Source organism: Glycine soja, chromosome 4 (genome assembly GCF_004193775.1).
Source record: "Glycine soja cultivar W05 chromosome 4, ASM419377v2, whole genome shotgun sequence".
Taxonomy (NCBI): Eukaryota; Viridiplantae; Streptophyta; class Magnoliopsida; order Fabales; family Fabaceae; genus Glycine; species Glycine soja.
In genome coordinates, this window is record NC_041005.1 from 4,164,543 (window position 1) to 4,181,571 (window position 17,029).

General features: G+C 33.8%; 3 protein-coding genes across 5 annotated transcripts; 2 read left to right on the top strand and 1 right to left on the bottom strand.

The window, feature by feature from the left end:
* Positions 1 to 2,003: 2,003 nt before the first annotated feature.
* LOC114408822 lies at positions 2,004 to 5,586 on the top strand. Of its 3 annotated transcripts, none has more exons than XM_028371996.1 (7): positions 2,004 to 2,397; positions 2,469 to 2,577; positions 2,654 to 2,774; positions 3,000 to 3,121; positions 3,238 to 3,359; positions 4,806 to 4,965; positions 5,134 to 5,586. In XM_028371996.1, the coding sequence occupies exons 1-7, from the start codon at positions 2,229 to 2,231 to the stop codon at positions 5,135 to 5,137; spliced, it is 807 nt and encodes a 268-aa protein (XP_028227797.1). In that variant the 5' UTR covers positions 2,004 to 2,228; the 3' UTR covers positions 5,138 to 5,586. The 3 variants fall into 3 exon arrangements, with proteins under 3 accessions (XP_028227797.1, XP_028227795.1, XP_028227796.1); XM_028371994.1 differs by having other exon boundaries at positions 2,005 to 2,397; positions 5,129 to 5,586; XM_028371995.1 differs by having other exon boundaries at positions 2,007 to 2,397; positions 2,478 to 2,577; positions 5,129 to 5,586.
* Positions 5,587 to 10,542: 4,956 nt separating this feature from the next.
* LOC114408823 (NDR1/HIN1-like protein 13) lies at positions 10,543 to 11,933 on the top strand. The gene has a single exon (XM_028371998.1). It carries the CDS (start codon positions 10,764 to 10,766, stop codon positions 11,532 to 11,534), a length of 771 nt encoding a protein of 256 aa, XP_028227799.1. The 5' UTR covers positions 10,543 to 10,763; the 3' UTR covers positions 11,535 to 11,933.
* A 4,083-nt stretch (positions 11,934 to 16,016) lies between these two features.
* LOC114408824 (ATP-dependent zinc metalloprotease FTSH 4, mitochondrial-like) lies at positions 16,017 to 16,942 on the bottom strand. The gene has a single exon (XM_028371999.1). The coding sequence runs from the start codon at positions 16,827 to 16,829 to the stop codon at positions 16,209 to 16,211; it is 621 nt and encodes a 206-aa protein (XP_028227800.1). The 5' UTR covers positions 16,830 to 16,942; the 3' UTR covers positions 16,017 to 16,208.
* Between the last annotated feature and the right edge of the window lie 87 nt (positions 16,943 to 17,029).

Here is a 17,029-nt window from a genome sequence, read left to right on the forward strand (position 1 = left end):
ACACACACATATATATATATATATATATATATATATTATTGGAGCAGTACATGACACATTGTACTAGGATACCATTGATCTGATTTTTGTTGTTTGTTGTTAAAATCAAAAGCAGTCACAAGTGTCGAGGACCTGAGCCTGACCAGAACTAAGGACCCTAGCGAGCCACTCATCGTCGTCGAAATCCCCTTCATCTTGAGCAACAATGGAGTCATTTTGCACCTGCAGCACATTTGAGGATGAGGGTGGTTCTGACGGCGTTGGTGGGGATGCGATGATCTCTTTGTAAAGCTCTTGCATGAACTTTTCAACCGCTTCTTCTTCGAAAGAGAATTGGCCCACATCGTTCTCCGTCTCGGTCAGAATCTCGTCCAGCTTTCGGGTGAGAGCTTCGGTGGAGGAAGCATTCTCTTCCATCAAAGCCATTCTCTCTCACTCTGTGTTGGTAATTGTTACTACTACTAAATGATAAAGACCAACAGAGGCTGGCTATTGAAATTGAAGAGAGTGCGATGCCACGCTGGCAGTGGAACAGTGACGTGGCAGACTTTCATGCTGAGGTCTTCTTCCTCGTGTGACCAAAACCATCACTCTTCGCTGCTCCGTTTCGCACATGGGGATAATGTTTCCCTACCACGGCTGTCTATCACCCGCGCTGTCACCTAATCCCACCTCCCAACATGTCGTCCAATTTTGGTGATATGCGATTCCCATCTTTTACAATCAGATGCATAATTTGGAGATGTAACTAAACTTTTTAATTAGAAATTACTTTAAGAATTTTATTTTATTTCAATACATTAAGAGTGTGGTTCTCTTAAAAATTTATTTGATCTATAATAACATGATTGGGACTTCACTTTTAATAATAACAATCAATGTATAAGACTGTAATTTTATGTTTTTTTTTTTTACTGTGGCTACATCAAAAATTAAACTTATAACCTCATGTATCTATCAATATTTTACTAGGTTGATTCTAGTATATTATAAGATTTTTTTATTTGTAATGAAGACTGATAATGTATTCTATATTTACTTCAGTTTAATGCATGTAAAGGCAAGACAAGAGAATATTTTGTGTTTAAGCCGGAAGAGAATTAGAGAGGAAAAAAAAACATGTAATAGTATCAAACTTAGTCTTCTGTATGTGTTATAATGAAATATTTTATGCTAAATCATTATTTATACATTAGGTTAAAGGTAATCATTGTAAAACATACACAATATAGTGTTAATACTTTCTTTATGTGTGATCAACTCTCAAATCTATATTTTAGGTTATAAATCTTTCTGAGATTTTTTCATATGTTTTTCCTGAATAAAGTTTGGTGGCAACTTTCACTCTTCATTCTATTCATAATCCAATTTGCCATCTTGGCACGATCCTAATGTGGCACCCATCAAACCTAAGACTTGAGCTCTAAGGTTGCAACCCTATGGTTTTGAGTTGTGCATGTGATAAAATTGTTGCTACTGTGGAGATCACGACCTTATAGCAATAGAGTTTGAAATCCGAATCACACCTTGCTTCCAGGTTATAAAACATAATTAGTCATGGAAATCATCACCTAATTCAATTTGAAAATCATATTTTGGAATAGGGATACACTTCTTCTGGAATGATCATTCTAAAGGGAGGATAACATAAGAATTTTTAAACATTTGAGGTGCAGCAAAAAAAAGGGTGCAGGAAGTAATTGCCTACGAGGCAGAGTTACATTACACCTTCCCTAGTTTGGGCTCATTTGGTTCAGTAAACGGGCTCTAACGAAGAATCCCAGTCCATGCTTATACCTTACTTGTGTTGAGGTGCATGGGAAAGTGTGAGAACGGATAAAACACACACACTAGAAAGGGAGAACCGCATACGTTATACAGTGACACCCAAATTATAAACGTTAGATATACTTGATTTGATTTCATAGCCACGTGGGACCTACCTAAAATGAAATGAAACCAAAATGAGCATGAGCATTCTTTTTTATTTATTTTTCATTCGAATCGAAGTAACAAGGAAAGTCAAATCAAAATCAAAATCACAACCGAACTCAAACCCAAAACCCAAACTAACGACAAATTTCCTTTTCGCAGAGGGACACTGTTCTGTTCGGTGTTCAGACAGAAAGATACACTTTTTCCAAACCTCCAAACCAACCCAGGCTTTCAACAAAACCTTTTAAATCGAAAAAAAAAAAAAAGGTGAGAAAGCGAGAAAGAAAAAACCAATGGGTTTAGGTTGGGTGGCGAAGCCGAATAATCAACAATGCAGAAGGTGGACGACAATTCGTATATGGGGAGCAACGTTTATCTGTTGCATGTGTTTAATCTTCTTCACTCCCAGAATCCCTCGCTCTCCCAAGCATCACCAATTCGTTGACATGCGCAATCTTCTCGGTAACCACCCACATTGCATACGAGATCATAATTTTTGTATGAATTTCATTTTGATGTTCTGATTATTTTAGATTCTCCAGGAGTACCCAACACGTTGAATGTGATGACAAATTTCCCGTTTTTAGTTGTGGGTGTTCTGGGCCTTGTGCTTGCCCTGGAAGAAGGTGTCTTCAACATAAGGTTTCGGTTCCTGTGTAAAAAAATTGATTTTTCCTTTTCCTCCGTTAACTGACATTGTTGTGTTGTGTTGTTGCAGTTCCCAAGGAGAGGTTTGGACATGGGCACTGTTCTATGCTGGAATAGCGGGTGTGGCTTTTGGCTCTGCTTATTACCATTTGAAGCCCGATGACCATCGTGTGTTATGGGACACTTTACCGGTTAGTTAGTATTCTGTGTTTGATCTGTAATTCTTTTCCTTTCCCATACTCCAATTGCTTTATTGTTTTCAAAATGGATGATTCCGTGACACTTTACCGGTTTTCTGATTCTATTAACTCATCTCTACTCAAAATACTCTTCTTGCAAGTTGTAATCAAGTGGGATCGCTCCTTATTCTGTCTCTCTTTTTTCATTGTGAAGCTCACTGGTTTTGTCAATGGCAGATGATGGTGGCCTTCTCCTCACTTTTGTCTAGTTTGGTTGTTGAGAGATTGGGCCAGAGGATTGGACTGTGTTGTATGTTTGCACTCAATCTTGCTGCCTTTCTATGTGTAATTTATGAACGGTTAGTTTTTATTTTTTTTTATTCATACTTATTCTGTCTTGGAATTCCCATGCATCAAATGAAGGTGCTTTAGTAGCCAAGTTTTATGCTGAATTCTGTCTGCTAGTTGGTTGCAGAATTTATAATGATGTTCGGTTCTGCATGATGTTCCAGTTGACTCTGCCTCTAGCTATTCCGGTAATAGCAGTCTTGTACCGCTCCAAATATACTCACTCAAGATATTGGTTTTTTTCTACAGGTAAGCCCTGAATTTTGTATTTTTTTTATTTTCCTGGACGAAGTTTCTATGTGACTGCCTGTTCCTGCTTTTGATGTGAAAATTATTTGTTAAATGAATAAGAGTTTATTGTGTCAGTGCATCATTAAGGGAGAGTGCCTAGGATACATTTGTTCACTAGCAAACTAAAACTTTGCTTAGTTTTTATCTTTTTATGATGATATCTCTTTTGGGCCCTACTGTCATTGCTCTAATGAAGTTAGGAATAGGGATAGAAGACTGTACTAGAAGAAGTAAACCTTATGCCATTAACGGCTTTTGAGATACATTATCTGTTTACCGAGTTTGGGTGGATATCTCACAATCTTTTGATTGTTATATAAGAAAAGAAGTTGTCATTCATAGTTGCATTGGCTATAGTTCTGATGTTTAGTAGTGGATAGTGGATACCTTTAAGGATTTTGTCTTTGAATGGAAATTGTAGGTGTTCACTAATAAACTGGTTACATTTCTAGCAAACTGTTTTGTTTGGATAAAGGAAGACTGTCTATTCTTTGATTAAGGTCCTATTTGGATAAAATTTTCCATAAACACTTGTAGAAAAAGAAAATATGAAGGTAAAACGAATTGAGCCTCTCCCATAAAAGCTAAAACAACCTATGTACTTAACTTTTATTGAAGCTCTCTCATATAATTTTTCCAAAAACTATAAGGTGCATAAATTGATTTTCGCTTATGAGAGAAGTTCAACTCATTTTTTTCTTCTTCTATAAGTACTTATTGAGAAGATTTTCCAAACAGAACCTTAGTTTATGATTTTAATGCTAAGATATTCTGCTTGATTATGCAAAGAAGAAATATAGAAATCTTATCGAAGATGTTGCATGCCATGAGACACATAAAGAGTTTCCAATCCTGATTTGATGGGTATCTTAACATGACGTAGGTTTCAGGGCATGCCAACACCATATGAATGCTCTGTCCACTTTTATAGTTTTTATAGTTTTCAAGATTTGGGACTTGACTGTAGTTTCATCAGTAGACCTTCTTCTCTGAAACAAATGATCATTTATGAAGTGCAATTTCCATGGTTTCATTTTGGGGGATATAACTCTTACCTGTTTTTGTAAGACACCATTTTTATTGTATCCATTACACTTTTATCTCTAATTGTCAATGCCGTGTTTTGATTATATTGGACAAAGTACACCATTATACTTGAGGCATGCATCTTGATTTCTGAAGTTCACCACCTCTTTGATGTCAGCGGTTTTAGTCCTGTGAAAGTTGAAACATTCTTCACTTATAACCCCCTGCCCCAAAATGTGCTCTGTTCCTGAATCATGCAAATCTTAAAGAAAATAAAGCAGCTGTTAACGTATGAATTGAGGATATAAAAGTTAAGAAATGACCATATTCTCTTAATTGTTGTGGATATGCTTTGAAGCCTGAACTCTTTTGGCACAGGGATTTATCTGCTAGCAAAATTTGAAGGTGCTACTGACAGGAAATTGTACCATGTAAATAACTACATCATCAGTGGGCATTCTTTGGAACACTTGTGCTTAGCACTGATCCCGATTTTACTCAGCGTAATGCTCATCAACAGGGAACTAAAGTTTCAAAGGTATTTGATCAAAATGTCTTGTTGCTATACTTAGAAATTGGTATATCAAACTCTCCTTGTTATTCTACTTTTGAACCAGTTATATGCTTCACCTTTTCTAACTGCTGTCCCCTAAGAAGAGATGTGATCCCTTTTTCTTATTCATTTATTGGCTTGATGATAGATTAGTTGATCATAAAGATAGACCATGAAGAGGTAGAGAGAATTGATGATTGCTCAATTGCTCCTGGATGCCTGAGAGAGAGATTGCAGCAATGAATGAGTGAAAATGCCTTAGAATTATGTAAACCATGGTTGGCGAGGTAGATCAAGCTAAAACTTCTCTTCCATAACTTGTAAGTCTAACTAGTTTAGTTGTATAGTGGGCTCAAATTCCTTTCTCTTTATTTACAAAGGAATCTCTGTTGACACCAATCTGATTTTGCCTGGTGGGTCGTCATGTGTATGAAAGCTTTTGTGCATTTCAGATAATATAGGAATATGTATGACTGAGGACCTGAGGTGACAGACAAGAGGTTTCTAACTTGAATTGGTTTTTCTTTGTCGTTGTTCATTGCCCTTGTGAAATTTGTGACAGCATTATTGATTCATCAACGTGATGCTATGAGAATTTTGTAACTAGTCTCTGTTGAGTTTATTTTTTCATGAGCTTTTTTTTTTTTTTTCGGATGTGAGAATAACTAACATGCAGAAAGCAATGATAGATTCTGTTGTGAACTTGTGAGGGACTTAAGATTGCACTCTTGTATGTTTCCTTTCTGGATTTATCATGGATGAATCCAGGTGGCAATAGAGGATTCGAGATTCACACTAACAAAGGTCAAGGCACGTGTTGGCGCTTTAGATGCGCACCTGGCAAAATATATGCTCCCTTCACATGCTGTTGCTTTGTCCTTTTGAATAACTTTTAATCTTTTTATGTCTGCTTATTTTATGGCTCCTTGCATATTCATAATCATGTGGCTTGTACCCACACACACATGATTATATATTTGTATTAGGTTCGGTGATCTTTCATTTTCTTCTGGCCCCCCCTCCTACTTCATTATGGTAAGGGAAGATCAAATTCGTTGTTTGGAGGTTGATTTCTTTTTATATATTTAAAGCCATAAAAAAATGTTACTTCTACAGTTTTGCTTACTAGATTGTAAATTGTAATGATTAAATGAATCATTTTTATTGGATTACAAATATGAAGGTGAAGTCATATATTAGATATAAATAAGAAAGTTGAGTGTCGTGTAAATAATAAAAAATCTCAAAGATCTTAAGATTTTGAATTGAAATGTAGAGTTTATACACTTGTTTTCAATAAATTTTTTATTTATTTTGGAGCTATTTTTTTTTTCTGGTGGTTAGAGGAATCATTGGCTCATGTAACTAGCACTCGGAGACGTTCGAGGCTACATACATACATGCACCGGATTACTGTTGTGTTCATAATCTGGTAAGGAACCCAACATTTTCTTATTTAGGATTAGGATTAGAACATTTGTAACTAGAAGCTAAAACGTGGTATTCCTTACTAGGAAGGAAAAAAAGAAGCAAACAAAATACTTTGGTAATGGTTTTTATCTTTGCTCCCGCGTTGGTTTTGTTTTGCGAGTAGTCATAAACCATCTAGAATATTAGGCTACTAAAAACAATTGAGTACATAATTTGATGCGTTTAAAAACTTTTTTCCTAAAACTAATCTGGAAAGGGAAGTTCAATTGGATAAACTGAAACTCTTGAGATTCAGTGATTGAATTGAACTTGAAAATTGGAATGGCAAGAAAAGAATGCGTGGAGCAGGATGTGGTGGATGGTTGTAGTAGTACTGTTGCGCTCACAATGCGGGTCTCCAGCTCACAAATGGGTTTCCAAACGATTAATCTCAACCGGAGGATTGAAAAAATATGGTCCAGAAGATTATATAGATTACTAATTTGAAGAATTTTAAGTTTTCTAAAAACCAAAATACATGTTAATATAAATTTAACAATACTTACTGTATATTTTTTCAAAACCTTTTTTGAGTTGTCTAGAGTCTAGACAAGCCTTATTGATTTAAGCCCCAACAAATTAAACCGTCATTTGGATCCATTTTTAATAACTATATTTAAGGGGGAGAGATCAATACAAGTTTGAGAAAATCTTTATTTGAAATCACAAAAGAATAACAAATAATTATAAATCTTATTACAACATTTTTCTACTAATTCTTCATTTTTTTACATAATAAGTATTGAATGCGTCTTATATTTCTAAAACATTAAATATATCTACTTTTTTATTACTAGAAAGATTTGTAAGACGAGTTGTAGAAAAATATAATTTAACTTAACCATAATTGCTTTGTAGATACGTTGAGAAATATTTAATTGATATAATTGGAACTAATTTTCTCTTAGCTGGACGTGGAGGTTTCACCGGGAGAAGAGTCCCATATGGTGACTGACGTTGAGAACGAGAAACCGTGGTAAAAACCTGAAGGGTACAAAAGAAGTCTGAAACAGAATCAAAATAGGGAAAAGTGAATCACGGTGCCTCGCATATATAGAATTTTTTTAAAGTGGCATATATTGAACGTTGGATTTAATTCAATTAAGGGTTAAGATTTGGTATAAATTTAATAATATACATTCAGTGTAAACGGATTTAATAATATATATATATATATATATATATATAGAGAGAGAGAGAGAGAGAGAGAGAGAGAGGGAGAGAGAGGGGGGGGGGGGGGGGGCAATGAAACTTTATAAGGAAGAAAGAAGAGGTTTGACAGGAACCATAGTCTCCTTGTCAACATTTTATTTAGAAAATTTAAACCATTGAATGTTTTAAAAGTATTTTAAGGATATAAATTGAGAACTTAACAAATATTATTTTTAAAAACTATGATTAAATTATAATGGAAATTACAATGGGGTGGGTGGGTAGGTAATACTTTTTTTTTCTTCATAAAACCATTTTATTTCTAGCTTCTCAATTAATGTTTTAAAGATACTAGTATTTGCCTTTTAACTTAATTTAATTTTCTAAAAAAATATTATTATTAAACAAATTCTGAAAATCGTGACACTACCTATGACATTTTAGATTTTTTTTTTTTTTACGGAGAAATTATAGATTTTTAGTATTAACTTTTCTGCCATGTTAAACATATCTATTCTATTCTACTAATGTTAATTTTATTAAATAAGAAGTATTTTTACTTACTTTCTCTTAGAAATTATACCTTGGGAGAAAACAAAATTAACAAGAAAAAAAAATAAAAAATAGTAAATATAGCATAATATGATAAAAAAATAATGTGATGAAAAAAATTATAAAAATTATTCTTCCATCCCAAAATAATTATAGTTCTAGGTTATTTTAAACATACTAAAAAAATAAATAAAAATAAAGTAATAATTTTATAAAATTAATCATATATCATCATTAATTCATTTATAGAATTTGTTATATACTATTAATATTATAAGAGATATAAATAAAAAATAATAATTAATGTTACAAACTAAAATGATAATTATTTAAAAATAATTTTATTCTCTTGCATAATAATTATAATGAGAGGAAGAAATATTAACTTTAACTTTCCAGACTTATTGAGCATATCTATTCTATTCATGTTAACCTTTGTAAAAAAAAAGTAATTTTACTAACCTTTATTAGTTAGTTTAAATGATAGTACTTTGGAAGGAGAAAATATATATTTGATTATCTGTTCAACTTGTTATCGCATAAATTTTAAGATAAATCTAATTATTTATCATAGACCGAAAAAAAAAACATGAGTGTGAAATACTTTTGCAAACGTCCATTTACATATGCAAACCATTACACAAACATACCAAAGTCTGTAAAATCATCTCTATTCTAAGTATTCTTACACCCAGAAACCCCCCTCTTTAAAATTCATATAAGTAAAAATCCAAGTGTCGGTGCTCTACCCTGACAGGGTAGAGATTTGGTTCGGACAAAGCACACTGGTACTCAGTCATTCTTCTCTGTACAAAACCTTTCATACTTTTTTTTATATAAAAAAATAACTAAAACATTTCATACTTAAAATATTACGATAATCATCCAGTAGTATATTGAAGTAGGATTTGAGTTAGAAATGGGCCACGGAGTGGGTTGAGAGGTTAGAGGTATGGTAATTGTTGACTTTGGAGTCAAGCAAGTGCAACAACGAAAATGATTAATTGATTACAAAACTAATACTTATAGTTACACTGTCAGGTGTCAATCAGCAACGAAAATCAAAATGCGCATATTATAATCTTTTTCACCCCGTTGCAATGGGTTATAATAGTTACTACTTTTAGCCTTATTTTGTGGTAATAATAATTAATTAATTATTGCATGTCAATCCTCTTGCATTAGTATACGTATTTGATTTTACCAATGGGAAGTCGATAATTTTTTTTTGTTACGGTTTAAATGATTAAAATATTTCATCGTTACAACCAGACACGGCGTTACTTACCTTTCATTCGTCCTAGATAGACCATTTGTCTTACCAGCTGTTGATGATTGGAAAGTAGTGAAATAGTACAACAAAATCGGATGGAAATGTATTTGGTTGCCTAAACTTTTATATTTCAAATTTGCAGGGGCATTAGAGATTAGATTTGATCACATTATAGAAAGAAAAATTAGTTTGACCTTCATATTATACTAAGAATATGAAATAATTCAATATTTACCTTTTTAATTAACTAAAAATATTAAAAATGTATTTGATATTTCCTTTATTTGTGTGCTTGATACATAGTAATATAAAAATAAACATCTGAAAACAAAAAGACGGAGAAAAACGTCTGGCCATAACATCCTGGGGCTTGTAATTGTTCCGTATACCAAGTTGCCAATTCAATGCAAGTGTTTATCTCCAACCATAAATTTGCGTTTCAATTTTATTTTGTCTCTAGCATATTATATAAGACATTTGACCAATTTAATTCAAGTCGAGTAAAATTAATACAGATAATTTTTTTAATTAAATTTCAATATAACTATGCATTTGGAAAAACATTAATATATGATTATGAGTTCAATTCTGGACGCATACATATAAAAAAAATCTATTAAAAGAGATTAATTCTTTAAATAAATTTAAGTAGTAATCAATCCACACTTATTTAAGGGATGTATTTTAAAAAAATTACATGCAAATATGTTAAATGTGTATAATTTGTCCTCTTAATTTTACACCTTTGAACTCACTGTCTCTATTTTTTTCTCTTTTTTCACGATAATAATTATTAATTATTAATTTAAAATAAATTATCTCTCATGACTTATGGTTCTAAGTCCGTTACTGACTGGGGGACAAATTGTTTCGTTTATTCTAAGAAAAATATAACTATACTCTTAAGAACAATTTTCTGGAAGTAATTAATTTACGCTGTAGTAGTTTGAATTTGTTTATTATAATAATAGTAATTGATAAAGGAGAAAAAAAAAAAAAAAACAGTGAGTGTGAACGTTGTTTAAAAGATGGAAAATAAGTGGAGCCAAGATTACCGAGAGTTCACTCAACTGAATCACATGTTAGGAAGAGCAGCGCGCGACGTGTGTTAGATAAGCAAAATTACTGGACACAGAACACAAAGCTTGACTTGGCTTTCAAGTCTTATAATAAAATTAAGAAGAAGTTTAGATTAGAGAGAGAGAATAATGGTAAGAAAAAAGAAGAGATTGGAATATTGGTGAGGTGGAAGCATCCACTTTTGGTTCTAGGTAGCTATCTATCTCTTCTACAAAACTTGTTCCTCTCTCAACCCCCTTCCTTAGTAGTACTCAAAATGTCCGACCCAGCTTCCAAACCCAACGGAAACGCCGCGGCCGCCACTAACGGCAATCCCGGACCCGTTAAGTCTCAACTCTACAACCCCAACCGTCAAGTTTACCGGCCGCAATCGCACTACCACCGTCGCGGCCAACGCTCCCACCGCAACTTCTGCTGCTGCTGCTGCTTCTGGACCATCCTCACCCTCCTCGCGGTGGCTCTCCTCGCCGCCATTGTCGGCGCCGCACTTTACGTACTCTACCGCCCTCACCGTCCCGAATTCTCCGTCACAAACCTCCGCATTGCGAAGATGAACCTCACCACTTCCGCCGACTCCCCTTCCCACCTCACCACGCTCTTCAACCTCACTCTCATCGCGAAGAACCCTAACAACCACCTCGTCTTCTTCTACGACCCGTTCTCCGTGACGGTGTTCTCGAACTCCGTCCCCGTCGGAAACGGTTCCGTTACGGCGTTTACTTCGGACAAGAACAACCAGACGAGCCTCCGCGCGGTGCTGTCGGGGTCCCAAGATCTGGACACGGACTCGTTGACTAGCCTGAGATCGGGGCTGAAGATGAAGAGAGGTTTCCCCGTGGAGATTCAGATGGACACCAAGGTGAAGATGAAGATGGATTGGCTCAAGAGCAAGAAGGTCGGAATTCGAGTCACCTGCGACGGAATCAGAGGAACCGTTCCCTCCGGCAAGTCTCCGGCGGTGGCCTCCGTCGTCGACTCCGAGTGTAAGGTGGATCTTCGAATCAAGATCTGGAAGTTCTCCTTTTAATAATAATAATAATAATAATGTCTTTTTTTGATTGATTGATTGTTATTATCATTGCAAAAATTCGTTATTATCTATCGACATCAATTTCACTAATCAATCCAATCAACCATCGATCCCTTTTCTCTTTTTTATTATTCTTTTTTTTTTTTTTTGGTTTTCATAATTGCATTGGGGGATGATATATCCTTACTTACTTTTCATGAAATGTGCACAAGGTCAAATTTGTATGGGGGGAATGAATTTTGAGCTTGTAATATGAGATTTAGGGCTGAATCGAAGGCCCTAAATTTAGTTTTTCTTTTTTCTTTTTAATTTGTCATTGTAGTTTGTTGATGTAATTTGTTTCAAAGTTCTTATTCTTATAGTAATGCAACTGAAAATTATATCTTGGTTTTGAAATGTAAGTCTAACCACTCCTCTGTGTCTTGTTTTCTTCGATGCATCTATGTTTAATGGATCCCCGGGATCTGCCCAACATGATCGAATGAGATTCTGTGCATTGGTTTCAGTGAATCAGAACAATACATGGTGTAAAAATTAAGTAATTAACCTAAAATGGAAATGAGGGCATTGTATTGTATTTCTTTATTCCAGTACGTTCCAAACTTGTTAGCACCTTAATAAAAATATTATACTAGTATTATGAATTAATTTAAAATGATTTTAGATATAAGTTTTAAAATAATCATTATAAACTCAATAATTTTTCATTAATGACAATTAAAATTAAAATAAATAATAAGAATAACATCATAGACATATATAATTTGATTAATTTCACATTTACACTTTTTAACGTCCGCTTATGACATGTTTAACTTATTTTTTATATATTTATTATATCTTATCACTTTATTGGGTGAAGTGAGATGTAACGTAATGTTAGATATTAGATTAATATGTGTAAACAACATATTTTGAAAATAATAAAAATTACAAAGCGATCGATCATGTTTATAGTCTAACAACTGAAGTCCTAAATGGCTAAAACCAGAGATGAAAGAGAGAGAGAGAGAGAGAGAGAGAGAGAGAGAGAGAGAGAGAGAGAGAGAGAGAGAGAGAGAGAGAGAGAGAGAGAGAGGAGGGGTGAATTTGGTTGGTATGACAATGAGAATGTAAGAGTAACGAGGAAAGAGACTTTACGAAGACCAGTGATTTGTGGGTGATGCGTAAGATTTTCCCGCAGACTGAGAGATTTGAGAGTTTCAAGTTTCAAGCAAAACAAGTTCCGGAATTGATGCGAAATGTGTTCAACGTTAGATCAGGTGCTGTGCTGTGTTATATCTTTCTGGATTCTGAAAAGTGTCCTTCCCACCCTATTGCCACGCGCACTTCTCTTCTCCCGTCTGCAGTGTTAAACGTCGTCAATTCCTCTCTTTAATCGTTATCACTGTGCTACCACCAAAAAAGACAAATCGTTATTACTGTGCACTTAACTTCTAATCCAAAAACTAAAAAGACCTTTTTACCTTTTTGACCTTCAATTAGCAACAAAATGAAAAAAAAAAGATATAGACAATTAAGTACACAACACAAACAGTGTTTGCTGGTTTAGTTAGTTAATGATTGCTTCATTCCACCCAACTTTACTTGGAGTTTGATTGAGACCTTGAAGTTGATCACAGTAACGGAAAAGATGCATCAAAACCAAAAACTAGAATTAAATTGCTTTCTTTATCAAGTGGAATGGTCAAAATTTTTATGTTATTTTTTTATGTTTTTACATTCATTTCTCTTATATATCTTTTTCATTCTTTTTATATCATTCTCATCTTTTTCTATCACATAATGCATCATGATTTTAACTTTTTCTTTCTTCTTTTTCTATTGGGATGTGACAAAAATCATAACTCCAAATTCACTTGGGACCAAATCAGGGATCCCCAAAAAAATTGTGCTAGTGGATCTGAAGGCAATGGGTCGTGGGTGCTGTACGAGTCTTTAAAAGCTTTCTATTTTCTACCCTTCCTATGGATACCTATCTCTACCGGGGAAATCCTAATTTCCATCCTAAAGCACATGTGAAGTCTGATATTGTATTAGATCTTATGGACCTACCTGCTACATAGATATATTAGATAGTGAGATCGTAAACAATTTAAGAAAACAATGAGCGAGACAAAAAACAAGTAAGGAGAGAACAAGTTCTCTATATACTCTAAAGAAACTCCCTTCTTTTTTCTTCATAAGCAACATCTGAATCTCTAACTGTATATGTGATTTCTCATTTATCACCATCAAGTGAAGTGCATGACAGTGATAGGGGTGTCTTAATTTGGGTGCACGTGCTTACCATGGACTTCTCGGCCTAGTCGGCAAGATTGTTAGATCTATACATCTTCCAATTCTTTTTCTCAGTTTGTGTCCCCTTACCCCGTACTTTTGTTTTTCTTGGTCTCCTCGTGTTACTTGCATATAGTTAGTGACATATAATAGTATAATACTAATACGATTATAGAATATGACATGTGTGATATGGCTTAATTTTCTACCTACAATTAATATATAAGTGCGTGTCTTCACTCCCAATGCAATTGTCAATGGCACTAATTAATCCAACCACGTGAACCCATTTGAACAAGAGGCGAATCCGGTTTCTCAAAGTCACAAGTAAAGGAAGGGCATATATATATATTGCAGAGCAGAAAAAGCGGTTCTGAGAGTGACATGATGTTGTAGTTTTGATTCTTGGGAAAGCTGTGCGCTTTACCAAGTACTATCAAATTTATGTTGATGCGGTGCTTTATGTTTAATTAATTAGTAGTTTTGTGTGACACGCACTTAATTTATTTGAGCATTATTATAAGAATGATAAATGGGATTTGGAGAGTGGTCGTTTTGATGATTGTGACCTTAGAGCTAGAGCAAAGAATGACAATGGTTGTGGGTGGTCAATGCAAATGATTTGGTGCTACTTCTAAATGATTGAGAGCACTGTTTCAGCTGCATTATTGAACAGCTAGCTTACGATCAAAGGAACAAGTTTCTCAAGTCTTTCGCTAGAATTTAGGGATATTTGGCTAGCTAGAGTTAGAACAGCATTTTTTGGACCGCAGACAAACCAGATCTGGAGCTGGCATTATAAGAATGTGACCTTAATCTGCAAAATACCAAACCAAAAAAGCTAATAATACAATTTCTAGCGCACCAATTTTAACGTATACTCTATTACTCGTTAAAAATTATAAAATTAGAAAAAAGATTCGAAGTATGACTTATAAAAAATTATATATACTTTTTAAAATTTTAACAAAAAACATATACTTAAAAAATATGTTAAAAGGTATATTACTAACATTTTTCATATCAAATATTCTACGTACCTATATATAATTAGCTGCTTTTAGTTATTCACAAGTATTTGTTTTGGTCATCTCACTAGGTTAAAATTTTGAATGCATGATTGATTTCCAAGTATAAAATTGAATTTGTAACAATTGATTATGAAAACGAATAAGGTTTAACAACTGAATTATTCATGTTATGTTTTTTCTTTCCTAATTACTTTGCTTTGCTGGATCTAGCAGATGTTAGGTGGGATTCAAGGGTGTGTAATCGGAATTTTAAGAGGAGAAAAACATTTGTTAGATAATATACTCCTTAAATATTAAGTAAGTAATTAGACACAAATAATTAATAGATTAAAATTAAGGTTGAATTGTTTAAATAATACTTGAATTTGATCATTGACGAAAATAATTCTTAATCAGAATTTACTTATTTCTTGGTCGAATTCTAAATTAGTTAGAATTCATTTCTCCTAATAAACCCGAGAATTTTTTTTTTTAAACTTTAAACTGATTAAACGTAGCTTTTAATCAAAAATCCTTTTTTCCTTTTAAAAAAATTCAAGTATTTGCCCTGAAATCAAAACCCTGCCAAACTCCTTGCAGATAATAAGTGAAGCAAATTCATCAAAGTAAATAATAATTGTCCATTCCATTTTGGGTGAATTGAATGGAAGGAGGAGAGAGATAATAATTATATTTATATATATTCTTTTCTAAAAGATCCTTTAATTGGAATTTTTTATTAAAAAATGCATTTCAAAAAACTCATTTTCTTAAATTTATAGTTACCTTACCTTTAGGAAAAAAAAGGAAATAAATTGAGACACTATCTAAATTTTAAAACAAAATTCCTTTAACCCTTATAACTTAGGCTTATATATATTTTTGGTTCTAGGAAAAATTACCAATTTCACATTTGGTTCTTAATATAGTTTTTTTTTTTACTTTTGGTTCCTGAATTTTATTTTTGTATTTTATCCTTTTCATTACATTGACTATGTTAGATTGAGATATCACCATTTGATGGAAAATATATCAGCCGTTGTGATAAAAAAAAAATCTTAAAAATTTGACCACTTGACATAACCAATCCAATGGGAACCAAATACAAAATAATTTTTTGCAAGAACTAAATATAAAATTTATAAATTTTTCAAGAACCAACTACAAAATTTGTAAATTTTTAGGGGGGGAAATATTCAAATTTTTAGTGATCAAACACTAGCTAATAAAACAAATCAATGGGAACTAGTATCCTACAATCTTTAAATAACTACCATATGACATAAACTTGAGCCAGAATACATAATTTAAGTTCCATTGACTAAAGTGGAAACACTAGAATCCAATAGTTATTTTGTAGCATGAGTCACCAGTCACCACTCTATGATCCCACAGGGGTAGCACCTTGAGCCTTGGATGCAGCTGCAGCAGCAGTAGAACTAGCAATTGGATTAGGCAGTGAACTGCTCTGAGATTCAATTGTTTTCTGATGTTGCTGCTGTTTGGACCTTACTTTTTCAAGTAATGCCTTTATCTGATTTCCTGCAAGTGTCTCATGCTCCGGAAAAGCGTTTGCAATTGCACGAAGCTCCTTATCGTGTGTGCTCAGAATAGTTTTTGCATTGATGTAAGCCCTCTCCAGCAACCTCTTCTCCTCATTCTCAATAAGAAGCCTAGTTTCTGAGCTCATGCTTTTCCCATTATCATTGTAATCGTGAGTGACTAGTCCAACTTTATTACTCATACCATATCTAGTAACCATTTTCCTAGCAAGATTAGTTGCGTGTGAAATATCAGATGATAGACCAGAAGTAACTTCACTTTCTCCAAAGATTAGCTCTTCATCAACCCTGCCTCCCATGGAAACATCAAGATAAGCAAGCATCTGTTTACAGCTGATACTGGTCTGATCCTTGTCAGGTAATTGAGTAACCATGCCAAGAGCCGAGCCACGAGGAACTACGGTTGCCTTGTGAACAGGAAGTGCTCCAGCAGTATGCATTGCCACTAAGGCATGGCCACCCTCATGGAAACCAGTAATCCTTCTGTTCTCCTCAGATATAATGGCTGACTTGTGTTCACTTCTGTTGTTGAGCGACAGCAGTTGCAATTCCTAAAATAATGAAGCATGATCTTTTATTTAGTTATTCAAATATATTTAAATATGAGACTTGTTCAATAAAAAAATTGTGTCAACCGTTC

Bases quoted from the DNA above. Each gene is read 5' to 3' on its own strand.
- LOC114408823 (XM_028371998.1), top strand. From the start codon at position 10,764: ATGTCCGACCCAGCTTCCAAACCCAACGGAAACGCCGCGGCCGCCACT.
- LOC114408824 (XM_028371999.1), bottom strand. From the start codon at position 16,829: ATGCATACTGCTGGAGCACTTCCTGTTCACAAGGCAACCGTAGTTCCT.
- LOC114408822 (XM_028371994.1), top strand. From the start codon at position 2,229: ATGGGTTTAGGTTGGGTGGCGAAGCCGAATAATCAACAATGCAGAAGG. The intron at 2,578-2,653 runs GTTTCGGTTCCT...GTGTTGTTGCAG, and splicing joins GAAGGTGTCTTCAACATAAG to TTCCCAAGGAGAGGTTTGGA. The intron at 3,122-3,237 runs GTTAGTTTTTAT...AGTTGGTTGCAG, and splicing joins CTATGTGTAATTTATGAACG to AATTTATAATGATGTTCGGT.